At 37.6% G+C, this 12,026-nt stretch overlaps 1 protein-coding gene across 2 annotated transcripts in view; it reads right to left on the reverse strand.

Annotated features, from left to right (window-relative positions):
• DGKI (diacylglycerol kinase iota) overlaps nucleotides 1–12,026 on the reverse strand; it is a 431,941-nt gene that overhangs the window by 89,687 nt on the left and 330,228 nt on the right. For both annotated transcript variants that reach the window (XM_021692768.1, XM_044919913.1), the window contains one exon: nucleotides 1,310–1,389. In XM_021692768.1, the coding sequence (XP_021548443.1) occupies nucleotides 1,310–1,389 (80 nt within the window). The remainder of the gene's footprint in view (nucleotides 1–1,309; nucleotides 1,390–12,026) is intronic.

A 12,026-nucleotide genomic window follows, 5' to 3' on the forward strand; every position in this document is an offset into this window, starting at 1 on the left:
TACCCAAGAGTTAAAAAAAAAAAAAGGTTTTGTATCATTTATGATTTGCCTTTTTATTGCAGGTTTTTTGAGGGAGATTTCACAATAAAATAAAAACATTATTTGGGAAAATGAGATACTGTGGTATTCGAGGAATATCGATTTGAGCCTGAGTCACACACTACTAAGTCCACAAATTTTAACATGTTAAAGTTATCTTTGGTTAAAAAAAAAAAAAAATAGCCAAATAAGCCACAAGCGTAAAACTTGCTGATTTTATTTCTCTCACCCATATCAGTGTTCAAAGTTTGGTCTCTACCTCAAAATATATTGTGTTTACAATTCCATCTCTATGCTTAAAAATGCTGAAAAGGAAACTTAATAATTTTTCATATTACTTTATGCCTCTTACCTGAACTTACTGCTACCAAGAGAACTAGAATCTCATGTTTAAAGCTAAGTGGCTACAACTTGATGGTATTTTAAGCGTTATATATCTTCTTTATTTGTGGTATTTACTTAATGGAGAACGTGTCATCTAGAAGAGAGTTGTTCAGCCTGTGGTATCTATAAGAATTACCCAATAGCTTAAAAAATACAAATGTCTAGACCACATCCAGGAAAAAATGATTTTAATGCACATCTTTCATCAAGAAAAAATGATGAAGAAGTGGCTATTTATGCTTTTCATCATTTGTAAAATGAAGACAGAGAATACTCCCTCTCAAAGTTTGGCAAAAACAATCAATGACCACCGCAGTGATGGGTCTGGGTCTCCTGACTTGGCCGGTGCAGCTCAAATTCGTGGCATATATGAGGTCTCTTCCATTGTCTTTCTCTATGGTAAGCCAGACTGAGGAACCAACTAGAGTACTCTTCTGTGTTCGGACACACATTCCTAGGAAGGACAGAAGGTTTTTCTTTCCTGTGGAAGTTGTATTTTTAAAAAATGTAGTGATCTCTGACCGAAGTCTGTGCTAGATACAAAACATTAAATAACCTAACTCTCTGTTCTCCTTCATTATTCATCAGGACCCTTTGAAATTCTATATAGCTCAAAAAGCACTGGATGTCGTCTGGCAAAAAGATAAGAAGTTCCAAGCTATAGTTATGGATCACACTAGAGCAATGTCCTTTCCCATTTCAACCACCTGAGGAGGGAAAATAGCAGTGGGGGTCAGGGAGAGAGATGTGGTCAATGCTTAAAGGACGAGGACACCACGCTTCCATTTTCTCCCCAGATGCATCATTTCAGAAGTAAATATATATGGCTGGTAATTGTTTACAAAAATGGAAAACTGAAAATAAATAATTGGCTAAAGAAACTCACCTCCTGTAGGCGGTCTATGTACATACGGCAAGTCTCCAAATCACAGTCTCCACGCACAACTAGAATACCCAGAGGGATAGCTAAGGGTGAAGGAAAGAGAAAAGTCTAAAATAACATATTTGATTTTTCTAGACTGGCATAAATGTGTTTCTTAGGGTTAAAAAAGTATCTCATAAATATTATTAGTGTTTTGGACATTTCAATATCCAAAATTCTCCTCAAACCTCCCCTGGGACCCAAACTCTTTATTGTGGATGCTTTCCTTGCATGAGTCGTGTTGTCCCTTGCCACCCGGCCAGCCTTCATTTTGTCTCGGTGGCCCTGATATGAAGTGTAATGTCATGTGAACAGTGAGGCATGGCCGGGAGGCGACTCACAGCCAGCTAATAATTTATGCCTGCATTTTCCATAGTCAATGTACCGCCAGAGAGGAATTTAAAAATCATGATTCTGGGCCCTTACTCCTTTCCCTCCTGAATGCATGGGGTTTAATCTTTCCGTCAGTTTGCAACGATTCCCTATTTAAGAGACTCGAGCTACTCAAGGCACTGTTGCTACCTGGTGGCCAACACCAGAACTAACTAGGCATGAAATATTTAAAATAAATAAAAGCTTCTAGAAGGTTTGCAGCTTAAAAATCCCATTGACTTTAAACATGGTCAATGTAAATGTGGTAGCAGCAGGGCTTCAGGGAACAGTTAGGAAAAGCTGTTACGTGTCTTAAATACCCTCTATTTAGGTGGTGGCAAATGTTCCACAATGGCTTTAATGGATAGAACTTCCTAGGTCAGAGATCACCGCAAGATTCCTGAAAACTTGTCTCCTTCCCAAAACTTCAAAAAATATATTGCCTATTTCTAATTGTAAAAGTACAGTTGTACTATTAAATCCATAATTTAGCCAAAAAAAAAAAATACCCTTTGAAATTCTGAGTTATCCAACTAGAGTCTAGCAAGCACATGACAGGACAGTGGTGTTTACTAAAGATTTTCTAAAATCTTTCATTCATTGAAGTTCTAAAGTCTCATCATCAATAAATGGGTCTGAAAATGCAAAATGCATTAAAATTAATAATACAGAGCATAAAATACGTATAAGATGCAGGGAGAAATCTTGAGAAACTCACAAAGTCATGGAGAAGATACACATAAACAATAGTGACTGTAGCCTAGGCTACATTAAATGTATGAGCTTAGGGGCGCCTGGGTGGCTCAGTCGTTAAGCGCCTGCCTTCGGCTCAGGTCATGATCCCAGCGTTCTGGGATCGAGCCCCGCATTGGGCTCCCCACTCGGCGGGAAGCCTGCCTCTCCCTCTCCCCCTCCCCCTGCTTGTGTTCCTCTCTCACTGTGTCTCTCTCTGTCAAATAAATAAATAAAATCTTAAAAAAAAATAAATAAATGTATGAGCTTAAACATTTGAAAACTATAGGAGAGAGGGACTAATTCTTGCCTGGAGGGCAGTTCTAGGCTCTCTGTAAGATATGAAGCCCCACTGGCCCTTTTACTTAGGGAAGTGAGGATAGTCTGAAGAAAAAGAAATAGTTTCTTTCTCCTTATGAGCTCTTAGATTGGCAACCTAAAGGAACAGGGTATGGTACTGATGTCTCTAATGGAAACCAAAGTCCTACATACATAAAGCTCGAAAGCATCCATCATTGTGTAGAACTATGTAAACATGTGCGTAAGCGTGGACTCTCTCACCAAGAACGGCTTGTTTATCTTCACAACCATAATGTCTGATAGAGCAGTTTGTAAAAAGGGGGAGAAGGGCTTAGAGTGTGTTCAAGTGTCGAAGAGAAAGTACATCTTCAAGGGCTAAGTCAGCTTTCCAGGGGAGGCAAAAAAACAAAGGTTTGGAGCAGGAGACAGAGCATGCTTTGGATTGGGGCAAAGGGGGCAGTAAGCAAAAGGGCAAGGAGCCCTGCAAGTGTTACGTGTTTAGTTTAATAATCTGGAAAAACAGTTTTTCTCTTCTTTTTGAATATAACCAGAAACATCAAAAAAGTCATCAGTATGGTAATCACGCATCTTTAAAAGGAATGGAAAGGAAATTCAGTGAGATTCCTAAAAGTACTGATTAAAATAATCATCCTCAGCTAGACTACTACCTAGACCCAAATAAGGTTATCTACTGAAGTAAAGAAAGATTAAAGATTTCCGACACTTAAGGAATGAGTAGGAAAAGCTAGAATTTTGGCCTAGAAAGTCAGTCAAATGTTGTGGAAATAAAATATAACTTACTAACATGAGAGCCCATGTTAGAATCTCACTTAGGGATGTTTAGTCTTAATTTCAAATGTGCCAGTGTAGAGAAATGAAAACTTGATCAATACTCATCTATTTACTTAAATTAGGAGACACATATTATAGAAATGCAGGAATCCTGTCAACATCTCTGATTTCCTTCTATTATCAATGCTTGGAGTTAATCTGGTCATAAATTCCATGTACTTGGTAGCAGATATTTTAAACTACAATTAGAGAGTAGATATTCCAGACCTAGAATCAAGAAGGTAGAGCTAGGAAAAAGTTTTCAAAGACGTGCCATACATTTCCTACTATAAGTATAAAATCAGCTACTTTGCAATATTCCTCAAGAAGTCAATTAAGAGAAAGAGTGCTTTTGATTGATGTTAGCTATTAATTGGGCTTTTAAAAAAGCATTCTCTACCACAATTTCATATCATGATTACTGACAATTGCTGTCAAATCTATCCTATGAAAGTAGCAGTATGAGGTACAAAGGATTTATAGTCATTCTCTCTTGGATTCAAATCCCAATGCTGCTTTAATCTTATGAATTTCTCACATTAGCTCTTTGGTCCTGTAAATTACTCAATTCCTCTGATCCTTAAAGTGAAGACTATGGTATTTAGGATAGGTACCTTCTAGGATTTTGTGAAGATAAAACGCAACACTATATTTAAAAATGAATAACCAAAACATCAATGTTCTTTCTCCTGTACTCCCTTTACTATCTTTTGAGCAACTTCAGCTAGAAAATGAACACATCTCATCATATTTCTTTCAGTTTACCATAATACTGTAAGGATTAGCTGGTAGTTCCATAAATTATATTCCTGTTTTCTTAAAACAAACTTCTACTCTTTCTGTGATGAGAAAAATAACTGTAGTATAAAAATACTGTGATCTGACAGTTTCATTTGGAGCCTTGACATGGCAGAGAAAGCAGAAATTTGTGGAAAATTATCACCTTCCTTTTACAATAGTGACAACTACCACTTCAGTGAAGTTTCCTTCATATTAATTGGGAACAATGAAAGTAGTTGTCACTTGAACATTAGCATCATTATCCCTGATCCTGATGACTCATCTTATTTTGGCATTAGAGATTTTACTTGACTCCAGTAAGCAACAGCCAACACTCAACCTACATAATGGAACTTTTATTGCAGGGATCAAATGGAATTTATAAGTTCTAAGCAATAAAGAACAAGCTGGTTTCCTAGTTAAGATGGCAGATTTAACACTTCCTTTTCTCTTACCAGAAATGCTGCTAAATTACAGTAAATGGATTTTTTAAAGACATAAACCAAGAAAAAAAGAGGAGAAACAGTGAGCAGACAGTAACAGATGAAGCAGATAGAAAATTGGTAAATGACCCAGAGCTCCTATAGAGTCCAATCCTAAACCATGGGTAGGATTGATGAGAACCAATATGATTTATACAGCAAAACTCTCAGAAGTCTTGCAAACTGGCAGTATCAGGTGCCTTACAAACTGAGGATAGAGGGGGTAGCCAAAATAGATGACCAGATTCCACCAACCACTCTTGGCAGATGCAATTACTTTACAGACAATGGGGATTAACTGACCATAAGAAGAATGCAGAGATCCCCAAATTTCTTCCCTCACTAGGCTCTCCAAAAGTTGGCAGTCAGAGCCCTACCCTTTTGGAAAGAGATTTGAAGCCTCTTCTCTAGGGAATCCTCAGAGAGTTAAAAGAAAATATTTCACCCATGAAATATAAACAGTATATAAAAGAAGATAAAGAATATGAGGAAGAAAAAGGAGGAGGAACATCATTCAGAGAACAAAAAAATTCTTGAAAATAAAAAAATTGATAGAATAAATAGAGTTTAATAGAATAGAAGACAAAGTTGAGAAAATCTCCATAAAAGCAGAGCAAAAATAAAAGGAGGCATAAAATACGAGAGAAACGCTAAGAAAAATAAGGCTGGGCCAAGGGGTCCAACATTCAAATAATAGGAGTTCCAAAAACCAGAGAAAAGAGAAAGGAGTAATTATCAGAAATAAAATAAACAATATTTCTTAGAACTGAAGAACATTAGCGGCAAACTGAAATGGCCTGACAGCTGCCCAGCACAATAACAATAAAACAACAGGAAGACATTTTATTTTAAAATTTAAGAATACTGGGGACAAAGAAGCGTCTATGAATTTCCAGAGAGGAATAACTGGATGACATATAAAGGATCAGGGATTAGATGGTTTTAAATGGTACAGGTAACAACACAGTCAGGCAGGCAATGAAACAAAGCCTTCAACATTCTAAGACTTTTACACATAATCCAAGCTTTCAAACAATTCCAAGGGTTGAATAAAGGACACACCTTCTATCAAGAAGCTACTGTAGTACTTCCCCGAACAAAAGTTGAGTTTGCAACAAGGATGAGGAATGCATGCAATATAACATATGGGGAATACAACAAAGAAGAGGAGCAAAGGAAACTTCCAAGGTGGGGCTAGCCAAGCCTAGGACGACATATGCAATGAGCTGCCGAACAATATATACAGGAGCACTGTGACTCAAGAGACTGCTATGTGGACAGTTGTCATCATTGAGATATTCACAATACTTGGAGCTTTTTTTCAACCCAAGGATACAGCCCAGGTGAGTCCTAACCAGTTTCTTATATATAACAACACTGTAATCACCCCAGATGTACTCTGCCTTAACCTGTCTTTGAGAGCAAGAGTCAGGTTATGATGAAGCAGAAAGTTCAGAAGTTCATTCCCTCTAATCATATTTCTGCTTGATACCTACAACCCACCCTATAACACCTTGACAAATGTTTCTCAGAATTCAATCACTACCCGGCCCCCAAAATCCTCTTAGAATGGGCTCATGTGCATTCTCAGGGAAGCTGAAGCCAGATATCAATGCAGAGATTCTTTTCAGCTCTCCTGAGAGCCTTCCTCTAAAAGTGAAATCATCATCTTTTCCTTATATGGAAAAGTCAGTCAGTCTGTCTCTATCTCTCTTTATTACAGTGTAATTCCTACTAGAACAGAATTGCAGCTGACTGGGGCTGCTAACCTATTCAAAACACAAACAAAACTATCTCCAATGGGATCATTAAAAGAAGGTGTGTGACCTTAGAGAAAAGCTTCTCAGAAACTGCAAGGATTTGCAAAGACTGGGTTTTAAGCTCTAAATATATACATAAAAATATTAAAATTGCTGAGTCTTGAGGCTAACTAAAAACAATGTCACTTCCTGAAAAGAATAAATCAGAGTTAAAAATTCCTAAAATAGGGAAGTATTTTGAACACTATGGTAAATCATCAAAAATATAGATAATCTTAGAATGAATTTATTTTATGTTAACACTATTAAGAGATACCCTTTTTAAAACTTAACATTTCCTTAAGCATCAATTGTAGATTTACTGACATAATCAATAGGGTTTATGTCCAATACTCACTCTCTTTGTATCAACTTATACGCAGTCTTGAGAAACCAATAGGCTGGAAAAAAAACCAAAAAACCGTTCCCTGGAAAATAACACAGGTGAAAATCTAGGCAAGCTTGTGTTTGGCAATGATAGTTGAGGTACAGCACCAAAAGTGTGATCCATGAAAGAGAAAAGTGATAAGCTGGACTTCATTGAATTAAAACTTTTGCTCTGTCAAAGATACTGTTAAGGAAATGAAAAGACCAGACACACCAGGAAAAAAATTCTTTGCAAAACGCATATCTGATAAAAGACTGGTATTCAAAATATGCAAAGGACTCTTAAAACTCAACAGTAATAGTCAATTAAAAAGTAGGCAAAGATCTGAAGAGACATCTCACCAAAAAAACCCACAGAGATGGTAAATAAGCACATGAAAAAGGTGCTCAACATCATATGTCATTAGGGAATTGCAAATTAAAACAATGAGATACCATATATACCTATTAGAATAGCTGAAATTGAAACAAACAAATAAACTGATAACACCAAATGCTGGTGAGAAGGGGGAGCAACAGGAACTTTTTTATTCATTGCTGATGGGAATGCAACATGGTAGAGCCACTTTAGAAGGTGGCTTGGCAGTTTCTTACAAAACTAAACAATTTTTTTTGAAAGATCTATTTATTTATTTATTTATTTATTTATTTATTTATTTATTTATCTATCTGACAGAGATAGTGACAGTGAGAGAGGGAACACAAGCAGGGGCGAGTGGGAGAGGCAGGCTTCCCGCTGAGCAGGGAGCCCAATATGGGACCCAATCCCAGGACCCTGGGATCATGACCTGAGCCGAAGGCAGATGCTTAATGACTAAGCAACCCAGGCGCCCCAAAACTAAACAAATTCTTACCAGCAATAGTACTCCTTGGTATTTACCCAAATGAGCCAAAAATTATGCCCCCACAAAAATTTGCACATGAATATTCATAATTGGCTTTATTCATAATTGCCAAAACTTGTAAGCAACCAAGATGTCCTTCAATAGGCGAGTGAAAAACAAACTTAGCATCATATGACGGGATGTTTTCGGCAACAAAGAGAAATGAGTTTTCAAGCCACAAAAGACAATGGAGGAAGCTTAAATGCATATTGCTAAATAAAAGAAGCCAGTCTGAAAAGGTCACGTGCTGCATGATTCCAACTACATGGTGTTCTGGAAAAGGCAAAACTATGGGGAGTAAAAAAAGCCAGTGGTTGCTAAGGGTTACAGGAAAGGGATGGATGAATAGGTACAACCCAGGGTGTACTTAGTGCAGCAAAACTACCCTGAATGATACTGTCAGAGTGGATATGTGTTGCACATCTGTGAGAATCCATAAAACTGTAGAACACAAGCATGAACCTTAATGTAGAAATGTGGACTTCAGTTAATAACAATGCATTAACATTGGCTCATCAATTGTAACAATGAATGTATCATACTAAAACAAGATGCTAATAGTTAAGGGAAACTATGTGTGTGGCGGTGGGGGGCGGGGCATGAGTTGAGGGGATATATGGAACTCTCTGTACTTTCCACTTAAACTTTGTGTAAACCTAACACTGCTCTAAAAAATAAAAAGTCTACTAATTTAAAAAAAATAGAAAAGAAAAAGAAAAGAAAAAACAGGCTCTGAGTTTCCTATAGACAGATACTTTGCTAACATCCGAGAATCTGCTTACATATAGAAAAACAAATGTTACCTACTTTCTTGGCCATAGTTTTAACACTATTCAAGAAGTCATAAGATGATGGGAAGAAGGGACTAGAGGTAAAAATCAGGGTGGGGAGGCAGGGGACTAAAGAAAGGAAGGAAAGTCCTAAGGAGGATGGGAGGGGCAAGTGGAATTTTCTTATGGTCCTCATTAGTTTTGAATGTGTTAGGCTGATCAGGGAACTAAAGTTCTAACTTGATGGCTGACAATAATTAAAGAGAATGAGTTGGCAATGTTTCAATCCAATTCTACCCCCGCCCCCACCATGTGATACAGGTCCATTTTACAACAACCTGTCATCATTAACTGCCACAGCTCAATGGAAACAACAGGGGAAATTAATAGGCATATTAGCATTCAAAAGGATACACAACATCCTAAGAACTTTATGCTGCACCATGCCATAGCTGGGGTCTGTAAAGGGTTTCATGAACCCTGGTTCTTGCTATTAAAAGTGATCCTAGAGTTTGTACTCCATAGCTTGAACTAAACCTTCCCATAGGTAGTTCAAAATGTCACCCACAACATAAAAGTCAACTAGGTAGTTTTCACTGCATTCTATGTGAGGATAGTATTTTGGAGGTGTGCTTTCTAGCAAGTAGCAGTTTCTCTACAAATCCGGGTTTCAAACCACAATCAAATTCTGCTTCTTGTCCTAATAGTAAACTAACTGAGAGGGCAGCCTAAGGGACATCCAACTCACTTTTTAAAAAAATCCTCTTAAACGCTTTGTCATTTATAATCTCAAATAACCACTCCTGGTATTCATTTTCACTTAACTGGGCAATTGTGTTTCAGATATATACATATATAGGGAATTGTACAAAAATATTTGTCAGGTCTACAAGTCATCCACTTAATCATCCAGCACAAAAGTTTTAAGGATTTTCTTGTGCCAGAGACAACTGTAGTGCTAGGAGGTGAGGATGCAACACTGAGTAAGACCCAGTACCTGCCCTCAAGGTGTTATAGACTGGGAAAAGAGGGATGTTAAAGATATCCTGTTGAGTATATACCTTGTGATTGGAATTCAAAGATCCAATACTCTTATAATAATAGAAAACAAAGGTCCAGATGAAACAGTTCTATGAAATGACATAATCTTCCAACTTAGTATGAAAGTTTACCAACAATGATGTAAATTTCTACTTGTGATGGAGATAACTTCATTTCAATGAAAATTCCTAATGTCACACTCAATGAAATTCTTGCACAACAAAATGTGTTATAAAATTCCTTGGGATTTATTCCCAGGGTAAAATGTAATAGCAACTTTTAATGGTGAGGTTCTAGAATGTATTTGACAATGGGCACTGGAAAACAATAGAATTTTTTCCCAGGTGCATTTATCGGTAAGGTAGTATTTGCAAAATTCCTACATATAGAGAAGAACCACCAATGATAATTTACCGGAGTCAGTGTTCTAGTAATTAGGAGATAACAAATACTTGGTTATGACATCAGAATCTTGGCTACATGGCCAGCCAAATAAATATGAAAGTCAAAGGAAATACTAAAGGCCCAAAAGCAAAGATTCACAACTGTACCCAAAACTTAAATACTCAAAATGATGGTTAGAGACACTAGTTCAAATACTTTCCACAATTTCAACATCACACTGTGTCTCTGCACCGTTCGGTGAAGGACAAGGTCATCAATAGATACGGAGGACACAATCAGTCATGCAGCTCTGAATTTCTGAGTTCATTGGATACATGTGGAGAATTAATGACAGAAAGATTTCCTAGAATCTTCTGAAGAGGCCTCAATCTCTTTCTGGAAGCAAAAAGAGTAAACAAATTACATGTAGACAGCTGCCAAGTAGAGATGTGAAGCAGGGTAGATTTAAGCAAACACATCCTTAGAACCTGACAACCCAGGGTACTCTCTAATTCTGTTTATCAGTGATTCCAGAACAGTGCCATGGATCAGTGATTCAGGAAATCCACTAAGTATTAAGAAAGAATGCTTTCCCCAGTATGAACTATGAAAAATCTACAGCTTTTCCCTGGGTTGGGAGCACGTAAAGTTGTTGTTCCGAGTCAATCTGCAAAGAGGTTATTTTCAGATTAGCATACATTTCTGTCCTTGATTCTATTCAGTTCAGTATCTTTACCAATAAATTGGAAGAATACATAGAAGAAATGTCCACCTTGTTGAAGATCAAACTCTGGAGTTATCTCTGACTACAATGTCGGGCTAGAAATAGCCTGAAATTTAGATTGCCTTGCATTTATGTTTCCAATTTTAATCACTCAAATTCCAAGCAAAGACTATTTGGCTTAATAATAGTTCCTGTCGAAAAGAACTTTTACGAAAAGGTCATCATTAACATTTTGGGTTTCTTTTAGCTAATTCTGACACACCTAAAGAAGGTAACTGATATTCCAATTCCCTGAATTTGGAATAGTAGGGGGGTCAGGTCAAAAAAGTACAAATTAAAATCTGGAGGCTAGTGGTCATATGAGTCTAATCCCTAGCACCTAGAACAGTGCTTGGTACCTGGTAGGTATTCAATAAAGAGTTTGCTTCCTCCCAGGGGACAGCCTGACCTGCATCTAACAATCCTTGCTTCCACTGGGACAACCGTAAAAGGCCATCCCAGGTGCAAATGTCCCTGTGGGAGGCGTCTGTTGCAACTGTAGCTTGACATCTTCCTCTGCCCTGCACTGATGCTACTCTCCTCCCTCTTCCCAACTGTTGTTCCCTCTTGGAGAGTCCCCAACAAACCTCCTACATAGAAAACTCAAAAGCCTCAGATTCTATTTCTGAGGAAACCCAACCAATAACAAAAGCTATTATCTTAACACACATTTCTACAAGTGCACAGCTATGTCTTTACAAAGAAGTAGACCTGTGTATTAGGAAAGTGTACTAGATTAGGAGAGAGATGTAAGCTCTTAGTAATATCCTGTCACAGCAATGTGACCCCGGGTGAGGCAATCTTTCTAAGTGTCCCTGTGATAACACATGCATAGAGCATATTATGAATGCCCTCTGTAAGGCATGAAGCAGTGTGCGAACACTAGGTGTTTTAACCAGGAAATATGATGCTTTGACTGCAGTTGCTGACCCCACACCACTCACATGTTAACACGATGAATAAAAAAGCAACAATTTTATACAAGGCCCCTAGAAGGAAGTCTTTAATGAGAAACCTAACTGCCATCTGAGTTGATATGCTAGAGTCAACCCGGGAAGGTACCAACAAAATGAACGAGGTTGGTGTACAAACAGTAAGAATTGGTCATTATTGTGTGTGCACAGAATAAACTAATGAACGTGAAAACTATTCCCCT

Source organism: Neomonachus schauinslandi, chromosome 12 (assembly GCF_002201575.2).
Source record: "Neomonachus schauinslandi chromosome 12, ASM220157v2, whole genome shotgun sequence".
In the NCBI taxonomy this organism is placed as follows: domain Eukaryota; kingdom Metazoa; phylum Chordata; class Mammalia; order Carnivora; family Phocidae; genus Neomonachus; species Neomonachus schauinslandi.